The sequence below is a fragment of the Podarcis liolepis genome (assembly GCF_965112155.1).
Source record: "Podarcis liolepis genome assembly, chromosome: 2".
NCBI lineage: Eukaryota > Metazoa > Chordata > Lepidosauria > Squamata > Lacertidae > Podarcis > Podarcis liolepis.
Window position 1 is genome coordinate 88,967,028 of NC_139555.1, and position 13,285 is coordinate 88,980,312.

The window sequence follows — 13,285 nt, forward strand, 5'->3', positions numbered from 1 at the left end:
AGATATCCGCAGCCTCTCAAGTTACAGGAGAGGGGGGAAGAGAAGGCAGCAGCTGCTGCGCGTCTTTTCACCCCATTCCAGAGGATGCTCTGCTATATTGCTGCAGTGGGACTGCAGGTGTTTGCTAACATCCTGCATCTTCTTGCAATGAAAGAAGCACCAGCGATAAATCACCCCCTCCGTGCTGGGTCCGTGGTGGGGCCAGCTGTAATTAATAGCTGACATGGGGGTGGGCTTGTCTTGAATATCAACTTCTCTCTAGAAATTAATCAACTGTTCCCCCAAATGGAAGAACAGGCACAACTACTCATTGTCTGCACAGCGCTTTCTAAATTGAAGAAGAAATAATATGCAATATTGTTTAAAAAAAAAACAGCCAGCTACATGCAAGCTAAGATCTCTGAAGGAATAAATATAAAAATATTTAAGTGAAATAGTATGAAAAAGGAGAAGGGTTGCAGCTTCATGCTAGGGCATCTGCTTTGGCATGCAGGAGGTCCCAAGTCCTCAGCATCTCCAGGTAGGGCTGGATATGTTTCCTACCTGAAACCCTGAAGAGTCACTTCCAGGCAGTGTCAGCAATACTAATTCAGATGAACTAATGGCCTGACTCGGTGTATGGCAGCTTCCTATGTTCCTATGGAAGCGGTTTATTTATAAATTACTTACAAACCAACCCCCTGAAAAATTTGGCATAGCTAAACCTACTGAAACAAACTAGCTTTTGTAGCAGAACTCTGCATAGGACCAGATTGCCCACAGGGATTTCAATGGGAAAGTATTGCTGGGTCCTCTTGCCCTCCCCCATATCCTTTCTTGGTAAGCCATTTTTATTTCTGTTGTACAGATGAGGAACAGTGAATTTCCCAAGGCCACATAATGCATCCATGGCAGAGGAAGTACCTTAGCACAATCCTATGTGTGTATATACTCAGAAGTCTCTCTGAGTGCAATGGGACTTACTCACAAGTAAGTGCATGTAAGACCAATAGCCACAAACTGATTTTCTAGTGGCAGCTTACACTAGCTCTGTGACTGATTTAACTTGGATCTAGAATCTACTTACCTGGCGTCAAATACTGTACATACCCCTACCCAGAGAACATGCTTTTCCAGTGCTTTCAAAACGTTCTCATTGCAGGTTACAAACTGAAAATATTTAATGATTGCAAACAAATAAACCACTCTACTCTTTGAAATGAGCATTAAGTAGCTGCTACTTGTTTGCTGATTTGTGGGCTCAACTTTCTGAATACGATACAGCTTACAGTACACAAAACTGTTCAGTATAAGTTTAGTATTTTGTAGGAATAAATTTACATTTCTATGGGAAGCAATATATAATATGAATTTGGAAAAAATATGAAAAGACTGTTTACAGACAGTCATCTGAACACAAGTTCTCTTATTCTGAAGAGTCTTTGGTGAGGTACTTTATCAAAAGCTTTTTGAAAGTAAGTACACCATGTTGATAGGATCATCTCTATCTATATGCTTGTTGACACTGTCAAACAACTTTCTGAAAGTTTTGTGAGGCAGGACTTACCCATGCGGATTCTACTTCTGGAGCACTTGTTCTTCTATGCTTGGTAGTTACATCTTTAACAATACTCTCCACCAGTTTTCTCACAACATATATTAAACTAATCGACTGGTAATCTCTCAGATTCCCCTGCTTTCCAGTCTGCAGGTGTGAGGCTGACAAATTTTATATATATATTCTGGCAGAAAGATCAGCAATCTCCAGTGAATGCCATCCAGACCCAGAGATTTGAGAGTTTTTCTATTGCCAAAAAGTCCTAAAATTCTTTCAGTGCTATTTGCCTCATTTTCTCATTCTTGAAATAAGTTCATTCAGGCACAGAGGTTGTATCCTACATCTCCTGCTGTGAAGAAGAAAGCAATTTCAGCTTCTCTTGCATACATTTACTCCAATATACAAATGCATAGCCCATTTTTAGCTTCTTAGCAGCAGTTATGAGGCAAGTCACGATTGCCCTTGGGAGCCAGGGAAGTGTATTTATAGGTGGGAGGCTCAAATGTTGTTTCCAGCCACTGTGCTCACTTTGAGTAAGTCACCCTTGCCCTACCTCGTAGGGAAATCGCAGGGAGTTGGGTGGGAGAGAGGAACAATGCCAGTGTAATTTCCTTTGTGGGGGAAAAGGCGGCGTGAGAGCACGAGGAAACAATTCTTAATTTTACAAAAGTTGGAACGGGAGCTGAGCGAGAACAACCTGAAGCAGCATGGGGGGGGGGCTGAGGTGGAATTTGAACTGGGGGCTCCCCAAAGACCCGCCATGAGCATAGCACCCGCACGTGCCAGTGGCTGAATTAACGGAGAAAACGGAGTGCCAAGGGCCAGGGGCGGCGCCAACGGAGAGCGGCCTCCGCCCGTGAGGAGCCGATGGGGAAGGAGGGCGGAACGAGCGGCAAGCGGAACCTTTGCGCGCTCAGCAGGAAGACCGTCTTTCCCCCGGCCGGGAGGCTTTCGTCGTGGGACGCGCGTCTCGGCGGCGGTTTGCCACGTCTGAGAGCGGCTGAGAGCGAGAGAGCGGCTGGTTCAGCTGGAGACTCCCCTCCGCCCCGGTCGTCACCATGGTGAGGGGGCGCTCCGAGAGGGATAAAGAGGGGCCGTCGCCCGCTTCCCGCGCTGAGCCCTTCGGGCCCGGCCTTGCTAGCCCCCGGCGCGGCTTGCCCAGGGGGTGGGGGTGCCCTGGGCGGGGGTGGGGAGGACGCGCTTCCCTGGTACTGGACGTGGGCTTGCCCCTAGTAACGGGGCATCCTCGCACGCCTTTTCCCAAGGGATGTCAAGCCTGCGAAGGGTGCCCTCCGCCGCCACCCACCACACATGGTTTTTTGGAAAGCTTTTAATATTTGATGAATTATTGTATTTTAATATTTTTGCTGGGAGCCGCCCAGAGTGGCTAGGGAAACCCAGCCAGATGGGCAGGGTATAAAATATTATTATTGTTGTTGTTGTTGATTGGGGGGGGCAGGCTCGGGGGAAAGCGTCGTCGCCCACTCGCTGGCTGAGCCCCATCTCCTGAGCAGGCCACCTATTACCCAACAGGGACACCCTCATGTACTTGTTACACCCCTGTTTTCCCATAGGAGGGGGGTCAGTGAGCATGACACATAAACACACACACACACGGTTTTACATCGGCAAAGGATTGGCTTTTCTTGTTTGCGTGTGTTTATTTTCGCAGTAGCTGCGCCGCTTTAAAAGCATAAGGTGCCTGTTAAGAACAAAGGCTACCCAAGGTCTGGGTCAGCTCCAAAGGGTCTGGTATCTTGTCTCCAACAGGAAGCCCACAGCCAGGACATGAAGGCAGTAGTGCTTAGCGCACACCCCTGCTCCCACATTAACAGACGTATTTCCTGGAGGTTCCATTTAACTGCCATATTCAATAGCTGCTAAAGGATCTATGGTCCATGCTTTTGCCTAATTCCCCTTTAAATAATCTAAGTCAGGAGACTTACCCCAAATGTGGGGCCTGATCCAGCTCTCCCCTCCAATTTTCTGCCCCCCACCCCTGGCTGCAAAAAGAAGAAAAAATAAAGTTGGTAGTGCTGGGGTGAATGGAGCCCAGTGCTATAAATATGTGGTGGATAAAGCTATTAGGGTTTACTAGTCATGGCAGTTATTTAATCTCTAGTATCGGAGACAATTTGTCTCTGAATTGGTTGCAGAGAATCTTGGTGGAAATTCAATTGAGCTCATGTCCTCCTTGTGGGAATATTACAGCATAGGTGTCTCACGGGCCACTGCAAGAACTGAAAGCTGGATTAGATAGGCCTTTAGACTGATCTAGTGGGGTTCATCTTATGTTGTTATATATATATAAATTTACAGTGCAGCAGGAAGCTTTCAGAAGTGCAAGTTTTAACTTGCTATGTCACATTCTACCTCTACTGATCTCAGTATGATGTCAATGAAGTTCCACAGGTTGCTGAGTTCAGAAAGTGATTGTACGCATGGGGATGCTGCAAAGTCACCTGAGGGTTAAATCAATTTCAACTTTTTGGACACCCATTAAACAATGCAGTCAAACCTTACATAAAAATGTGAAGCAAAAGATGATGGCATGTTTTAATCATTGAGTGAAACTCTAGGGTCGGACTCTATTATTTATTTTAAAATGTCTTGCTGTATATTTTCCTACTAGGTGTCTGTAATTAATACAGTGGACACTTCTCATGAAGACATGATCGTAAGTATTTGCTTTTTTTAAAAAAAATTATCCCCTCAAAAAAGAAAGAAATCGTAATGATTAACTTTATTTTAAAAGAATGAAGTAAATGACAGAACGTTTGTCCTAAGCAACTGTCTTAAAGGGACCACCTATTTCAGTTGTGAGATGAGCTTGGAAGCAGTGGTGGGAATGGTAGGGACAAAGTGAAATTGCAAGCTTTAATCCAGGGAGAGAGTTGAGCATGCTGTGGCTAAGTTCCCTTTGGATTTTATGTTTAGCAAAAGTCTTGCTTAGTGACCTTTTTAATAGAACCAGCATTTAGTTGTATATAGAGGAGGGTGATACAATGCTTTTTATGCGTTATGGTTTTTGGAAACGGTGACAATGAGCAGAAAATGCTTTTTAAAAAAAGAAAAAAATATATAGCAGTAGGAGCTATATGGCTGAGTAGGTAAAATGCAACAGAGGAAGGCACAACCCATCGACATTATCTGCATTGCAATTTCTTCCAGAACTCTGCTCTGTCATAATTCCCATTTGTGTCAGTCAGGACTTAGTGTTGTGTACATCTGGTGTGAAAAGCTGTTAATGGCCATCTTGCTACAAGCTTTATCCAGGGTAAATAATGGATACTTTCTGAGTGAGTAGTAAGTAGCTTTCCAATCCTGCTCCTACCATTAATTTAGTTGACTATTTGGTGCAGGTTCTATTCTATATTATTGCAGCTTAGCCATGTTGTATCAAAATAGCAGATAATATTGTGGCATAAAGTTAACATGACCTTCCCAATAATTCTAAACTACTTTATACTCTCCATCCTTAAATTTTACCTGTTCCCACTAGAAGCTGAGGTGGTCAGGGCAATTTCTGCCTTCTTGAGACTCTAGCCCCGTTTTGCCTGATAGTCATCACTATCTCAATCTGGGTACGATATTGGCTGCATTTGGGTTTTCCAGGAAAATGCTGTGTGATCACACTTTTTCATCATACTGCACTGTGTTATTCAGCATTTTACACATTTGGATTTGTTGCTTTTGAGATTTTAGAACCAGTTGTATTAATTAATCAATCCAGAATTTATAGATGATCATGAAAACTTCTTTATTATTTCCCAGCATGATGCTCAGATGGATTATTATGGCATGCGGTTGGCAACTTGTTCCTCAGACAGATCAGTGAAAATATTTGATGTAAGGAATGGAGGGCAAATTCTCATAGCTGACTTAAGAGGGTGAGTCAATTAAAGACAACATAATCCTATGACAATTTCCCCATTTTCAGCTTCTGCTTAGGGGTACAATTAATGGCTTTGGGGGCAGAGTGGTGAAAACTTAATGTGCTTTGTTTACATACGCAATTTTCAATTTGCTTGATAATGTCTTCCTTCAAAGCTGTTTAGCAAAACACTTCTTCGAAAGTGTATCATTTATGATTGGCTAAAATAAGCCTCAGAATTACTTACACGTCTCTTATTTTGCAGTTGTGAATTACCACAGTCTGAGGGAGGGAAAACCTTTTTCTTTCAAGGGTTGCATTTCTTTGGGGGTATCTATTGGGACTGCATGCCAGCACAAACTCCTTTTCTGATACCCCTTTCCTCTCCCTCTCTGTCCTACTGTGCCCAGCACACTGCTAGGAAGGAGGGACAGATCACTCTCACAGGGGGCTTTCTCACCCTCCTTCCATCACTCTACCAATTTCAGCCTCCCCCCCCCCAGTTTTTCCTCTCCTTGCCAGCACTTCTTGCCAGATCAAATGCAAAAGTCTTCTCTCCCCCATGAAATTAGACCAAGGACTGTACAAAATTAATCTAAGGACTACACACAACTGTCAGGCTTCATGTTCCCCATCCCTAATTTTCGGGGGGGGGGAGAGATTTCAGCATACAATCATCAGGATAGTGGTGGGGCAGAGGAAAGAGTGAAAGAATGAACACCAGAAGAGCTGTAGTAAAAGGCATTGGGCATAATGAGTACTACCCTTGGTTGAGGAACTAGAGAGCTGAAATATTTATTTTAGAAGAATTAGATGAAAGGGATTTTAAAAGATGAAAAAGATTCTGAGGAATTTATTGTTAATTTGGCTGATTTTTCCAGCAAATCACTTGCCCCTGTTTCCCAGACAGTGACTATTTTTGTAACTGAAAATTCCATATATTTCCCTATAAAAGGTATACTAATAGGTACATACTCTGAAATTTTAAAAATAAAAATAAATGGAAAGATACTGAATTTCTGACTACAAAATATCATTTTGATATTTTAGTGGTAATATGTATCCATAACTGAAAATATTTCCATGACACTGAATGGCTTGTAAATGCTCTTGATAATAAAGTCTTGGTTCAGTAATATTCCCCCCCCCCCTTAATTTCCTTCTGTTTTTTGTAGACACGAAGGCCCTGTTTGGCAGGTTGCCTGGGCTCATCCCATGTATGGAAACATCCTGGCTTCCTGTTCCTATGACAGAAAGGTTATTATCTGGAAGGAGGAGAACGGTACCTGGGAAAAGGCACATGAATACACAGGGCACGATTCTTCAGGTACTGGCTGTTCTTCCTGCTAGCTAGCTGAGTACAGTCGTAAATTGGAAGTCAAACAGCCAACGTTTTGGCTCCCGATCGAAACCTGGAAGTGACTGTTCGGGTTTTCAAACATTCTTTTGGAAGCTTCCTGCAGCCAATCGGAAGCCACGCTTTGGTTTTAAAACGTTTTGGAAGTCAAATGGACTTCCAGAATGGATTCCGTTTGACTTCCAAGGTACGACTGTACTTTGTTGCTTCAGTTATAATTTTCATGCCTTGATTAGAGACTTCATGCAATCATGCTGGTCCCAGATCTTTGTTTGGTCTTCCTTAATTGAGCCTGCTGAGCTTCTGTTGCATGTCCATTGTCCTTTTCTGTGTAATGCTCTAGTAAGGACCGAACTTCACAGACAGTGAAAGTAAAATAATTTATTTAGGTAACAGAACCATACCGACTGGAATGGTAATGGCATTTTATTGCTTTTTGTTATCATTCTGATTGTGAGCCAGTTTGAAAGGCTCTTAGTCCTGGAATGCAGCATTAAAAAAAACCCCACATCTGTAGTGTTTTTCTGTTATTACAATGCAACTGTCTGCTATCGACCCCATTTCCAGATGTTACATTATACTAATTTTGGTAAAGCATTACTAGGATCAATAAACTATGTACTGTCTTAAGTGCAGTCACAGAGAAATCTACCTTGGTACCATCTAAAATTCCTAAAACTTAGTTGCTATTTAAAAACAAAAGCTTTAAGCATAATGTGACAGACTTTTAATCCACTTAACAAGCCTAGGCTTCTGCTCTGATTGCCTCAGTCATTGCTGACAAATCTATTCAGGTCAAGGTACACATGAATTCCCCTCAACTTTTAAGTAGCCTTTATAAATAATTCAACCAATTTTTGTGTTTTCTGGCAGTGAATTCCGTATGTTGGGCACCACAAGACTTTGGATTGATCCTGGCTTGCGGCAGCTCTGATGGGGCCATCTCTCTGCTAAGCTGCAGTGGTGATGGAACGTGGGAAGTGAAAAAGATCAGCAATGCACATACAGTGAGTAATTTTAATGGGATTCTTTTACTGTGCATTTCAGATATGGATGTTTATTTTAATGTCTGTGCAACAATTTTATTCTTTGTAAACTGCATAGAAACCCGTTTTGACATTAAGTTGCATGTAAATCAATATATAATAATCACAATTTTATTGCAGAAAGTTTTGCTACTCTGTAGTACTGAACTGAAGTTAAAACGAAAAGCCACTTTGATGAAATGTCAGATGTCCAAAAACATAGTTAATATGTTTACATATGGGAAGGCCCATACCCCAGTGGTTAGGCTGCATACGTGGAATAAGACAGTCCAAAGTTCAGTTGCTGATGTTTCCACTTAAGAAAATCCTGGTAACAGGACTGGAAAATATGTCTGCCTTAAAATAAAATAAAAAGCAGAATGCTGGTGCTAGTACAATAGGCAGTAGCTGTCTAGATCATCTGGCAGTGAAAGGCAATTTCATACGTCCAAACAAATAAGATGAAAAAGTTGGCATTGACTCAGGGCCTTCATTTCTCGACATAATTATACTGTTCAGTTTAACGTGAAAGTATTCAGAATAGCATGATAAATGGTATGCTTAGTATGCTACTTCAGCAAGTATCCTGTCATTATGTTAGTTGTGTTAAGAAATATTTGGATGCTTGCTTTGGCTACAAATAGGAAGAAACTGCATAAATTTGTGTTCTTGCATAGATTGGCTGCAATGCTGTTAGCTGGGCCCCTGCAGTTGTACCAGGAAGCCTTATAGAACCGCCATCAAGCCAAAAACCAAACTACATTAAGCGTTTTGCATCAGGCGGCTGTGATAACCTTATCAAGATTTGGAAGTAAGTTGTCCTGACAAATTTACCTAAAGTCTTCCTATATGACAGACCTTTCTTTGTATTTCCTCTTTTCAACCTCCCCCCACCCACACACCTTCCAAGGTATTAAAATTGCTTAAAAGGCTTTATTTCTGACTCTAACCTCGCTCACTTTCATTCCAATGTGTGCATCTGTGCTTGCACTTCCATGTCTTGGAGCCCAAATGGCTTTATCTGGAGTTTCAAACAGAAGCTGTGTTCTGAAGAGACTTACAAAAAATTACCTCCATATTCACAGGTAGCTTCAAATATGGCATGGGAAGCTGCTGTTTAAAACAGAAAGTCCTGCAAAACCCTTATGTTATCATTGAAGTGGGTTGTTGGAACAAGGCTTTATGAAATTCTTCTCCTTTATGTATCTTGGGTATAGGATCAGCCCGTTATTTGTAGTGTTGTAGTGTTGCTTTGACAGAATGGCTGTCCCAGCTTTAGGTTTTTGCTCTTGTTTTGTGGAAGGTTAGCTTTTTTATTGTTATTACTGTTATTATTTAAATTTATATAGTCATCCGTAGATCTCGGCATTTCACAACATAAAATTACAGTGGTGCCCCACAAGACGAATGCCTCGCAAGACGGAAAACTCGCTAGACGAAAGAGTTTTCCGTTTTGGAGGTGCTTCCAAAAACGAATTTCCTATGGGCTTGCTTCGCAAGACGACAATGTCTTGCGAGTTCCTGCTGGTTTTTTCCCCTCCCCCCCTTTTTTCTAAGCCGCTAAGCCGCTTATCAGCTGATCCGATCAGCAGATAAGCCGCTAATAGCGCTAATCCACTAATCCGTCAATGGGCTTGCTTCGCAAGACGAAAAAACCGCTAGACGAAGAGAATCACAGAACCACTGTACTATATAAAGAGCACAAAATACGTAATTAAATATAAGAACGAAAACAAACCAAGAACACCCCCCCATCGCATGATACATTTAAAAGGACATGGGATGTCAATCAGCCAAAGGCCTGCTTGAAGAAAAACGTTTTTACCTGGTGCCTAAAGGTGTATAATGAATGCGCAAGCCGAACCTCCCTGGGGAGAGCATCCCACAAACAGGGAGTCACTGTAAAAGGGGCTTGTTTTCATATTGCCACCCTCCAGTCCTCTCATGGAAGGAAGCACATGAAAAAGGGCCTCAGAGGATGATCTCAGGGTCTGAGCAGGTTCATATGGAGAGAGGCAGTCCTTGAGTTATTGTGGTCCTGAGCCGTTTAAGGCATTATAGGTTAAAACCAACACTTTAAATTGGGCCCAGATAACTGGCAGCCAGTATTACAACACTAAGCTTCTGCATGGGAAATACAATGAGAATATGTTTTGTTTTGCTCTTTCTAAATTTGCACCTTTTGCCCTCGAATCATGCCAGAGAAGAAGATGGCCAGTGGAAAGAAGAACAAAAACTTGAAGCTCACAGTGACTGGGTCAGAGATGTAGCCTGGGCCCCCTCCATAGGCTTGCCAACAAGTACTATTGCCAGCTGCTCACAGGTAGAGATTGAATGGAGTAAATTATATACAGTTACTTTTCACATAATATTTAGCTACTATAGGCAAAAAAAGCCCCTGAGACCGCCACCCTCTGCTTATAGAAGCTGTGGTTGGATCCAGAGTTTCCATAAGTGAAATTTGGCTAATAGAAAGTTATTTGGAAGATAGGGTTGGGGGAGAGAGAGAGGGGGTTTTCACCAATTCTTCCCTTCCCCTGTATCTCCCCAAAATCAGAGTACAGTGGTACCTCGGGTTACAGACGCTTCGGGTTACAGACTCCGCTAACCCAGAAATAGTATCTCAGGTTAAGAACTTTACCTCAGGATGAAAACAGAAATTGCGTGGCAGCGGCGCAGCTAATGGGAGGCCCCATTAGCTAAAGTGGAACCTCAGGTTGAGAACAGTTTCTGCTTTAGAATGGACCTCCAGAAAGAATTAAGTTCTTAACCTGAGGTAGTGTGGGAAATGGTGCAGAGGGCTTCAGGAAGAAGGGGAGATCAGCAAAAATCACTTCCCCAATCCTTCCTCCTCCAGGAGTCTCCACTAGATCTCAGGCCCTACACCAACTGGAAAGAGTCTGGATCCAACTGACTTTTTTAAAAAATCATATATTTTACTTTCACTTTATTTCATCTAGCAAAAGATGTATGTCTCACTGATCTAAAAAATTCATAATCTGATTTATCAGTACACTACTGACAAGGCATATACATCCATCAGGCTAGTTTGGGTAGCTCTGCAACAGATAACTGATTCAAGCTTGCAGAAATTCATTGTGGCACAGTCCTTTCTGGGCTGTACCACATAGTCTTCAGATTTGGGGATGCATATTTGATGTACCATGTAAATATATATATATATATCTCCCTGCATATGGAAAGCTGGCATGTTTTCAGTGATATTTATTTAATACAGTCATGCCTCGGGTTACAGACACTTCAGGTTGCGTTTTTTCAGGTTACGGACGTGCCAAAACCTGGAAGTACCGGAACGGGTTACATCCGGGTTTCGGCGGTCGCACATGCGCAGAAGCGCCAAATAGCAACCCGCGCATGCACAGACGTGGCGCTGCGGGTTGCGAATGTGCCTCCCACACAGAACACATTCGCATCCCGAGCATCCAGTGTAATAGTAAAAATAGTAAAAGTAAGCCTCCCATTTTCAATTGTACAATGGCACACTTAAAGTTTGAAGCAATATAATCCAGGTAAAACCTATCCAGGGATGGGGAACTTTGCTCTCCAGATGTTGTCTGACACCAACTCCCACCAACCCCTGCCAGTAGGGCCAATGGTCAGGAATGATGGGAATTGTACCCTCTATATATTATTATACTACAAGTTTCTCACCTCTGACCTGTGTCAATATGCTATGTCTGTAAACTTGCTTGTTGGAAATGTATACAGTATTTTTATGGGCCAACAATTACGGGCTTCTAAATGCTGCAGCCACATGCCTTTGGGATGCTGCCTGAGTGGTTCTGAAAATAAGGAGGCCTTGCTGTATTTAGTGCTGAATGTGAGCTTGCCCTTGTCCTTACAGCTTTGCTTGTTGTTTTTCTAGGATGGCAGAGTTTTTATCTGGATGTGTGATGATCCCTCTGGAAATTCATGGTCACCAAAATTGCTACACAAGTTCAATGACGTAGTCTGGCATGTTAGCTGGTCCATTACTGCAAATATTCTTGCAGTGTCTGGAGGAGATAATAAAGTGAGTGTAAAGCATTTTATTCTTATACTTTCAATCACATGGCCATATGCAGGTATTAATCCAACTAGTTCTTATGCTCATGAGGTCCAAATATTTCAGTTCTGATCCTTATTTGTAGTCAGAGAATAAACCAGTTCCCCAATTTGGATATATAGGGAAACTAAATTAACAAAAGGTTGCAAGTCTTGCACTTCAGTGTGAGAAACAGAGGAGGAGAGTGCACAAACCCAAGGTTTCTTCTTGATTTACTAAATCAAGATAAGGCTTACTATACCAAGATCATCATATCTAAACCAGGCCTATATCTTCCGAGGTTCTAGCAGTGGGGGGTGGGATGGGATCTACTTTTTCTAGAAGTTTAATAACTTGTTTAAAAGTTAAAAGCAAATCAAGCCATTCTAAAACCTGGTCAAGAACTAAACACTCTTATTCTGATCTTTTACAGGTAACTTTATGGAAAGAATCTGTAGATGGACAGTGGGCATGCATCAGCGATGTTAATAAGGGCCAGGGAGCAGTATCTGCTATTACAGAAGGGCAACAGAATGAACAGTGACAAATGGGTTAACATCAATCCCAAATTATCAATGCAAGGAAATAGACATGATTTTTACTACTTTTCTTATTAAACCAAATTTATTTGATCTGGCACAAGCAAAGCTAACGTTTCAGGAAAGCTATACATACCATAGCATTTTGCCTTAATTGACAGTTGGTAAAATTCAAGGTAAACTGTACATCAAAAGGTATTGCTCAGTTGCAGTGAGATTTTTTCTTTTTCTTTTAAGCATCACTTCATTTTCTTCATTAATTTGCTGGGAAACTCTTGATAAGCCTTCCATTAACTCCTCTCCATTAGGAGGAGATGAAAAGTTTCTATGGATCAGTATCTCTTTCAGAATGACTTGTTTTGCTTACTACAGTCTTCTTATCATTTAAAGCCTGGTAATGTTTTCTCTTTCAATAAAAAGAAAGAAACTCTGCATCAGATACCTAATACAGAATTTGAACTTAAGCAAGAGAGATGGAGACTGCCATTTAAACATGGAGAAGGATTACCAGAAATTCAAAGTTGCTTTTGTTCTACAGTTTGCCCTTCTATTGGTTGCAAGTACTTGTGAAATTGACCTCCAAAATATTATCAAGCTAATAAACTCTAAGCCACTTTGTGTACCTCTTTTTGTTTAAAAGAAAAACTAAATAAAGTCTGATCAAAACAATCTCAACTGTTTGGAAAGAAGGCTACTTTTTTACAGAGGTTATTTTATATATCCCCCCCCCCCTGTAAATATGTATCATCAAGTTATTGGTCCAAAGCTTGCTTTTCCTTTTGTCCAAAGGGTTACTTCATACACAAGTAGAGTGAAAACAGCAAGAGCTTAAGAAGAGCAAAATCTGCCTGTGTGACAGGGAAGGAGATGGGACAGCAGTAAAATCTGACCAAGTCAAAAGTATAAAG

General features: G+C 41.8%; 1 protein-coding gene across 2 annotated transcripts; it reads left to right on the forward strand.

The window, feature by feature from the left end:
- The first annotated feature begins 2,046 nt into the window (after window positions 1-2,046).
- Window positions 2,047-13,046, forward strand: SEC13 (SEC13 homolog, nuclear pore and COPII coat complex component). Of its 2 annotated transcripts, none has more exons than XM_083493262.1 (9): window positions 2,047-2,598; window positions 4,170-4,214; window positions 5,312-5,427; window positions 6,587-6,738; window positions 7,642-7,775; window positions 8,471-8,604; window positions 9,996-10,116; window positions 11,680-11,826; window positions 12,272-13,046. In XM_083493262.1, exons 1-9 carry the CDS (start codon window positions 2,596-2,598, stop codon window positions 12,380-12,382), a joined length of 963 nt encoding a protein of 320 aa, XP_083349388.1. In that variant the 5' UTR covers window positions 2,047-2,595; the 3' UTR covers window positions 12,383-13,046. The 2 variants fall into 2 exon arrangements, with proteins under 2 accessions (XP_083349388.1, XP_083349389.1); XM_083493263.1 differs by having other exon boundaries at window positions 2,596-2,951.
- The last annotated feature ends 239 nt before the right edge of the window (window positions 13,047-13,285 follow it).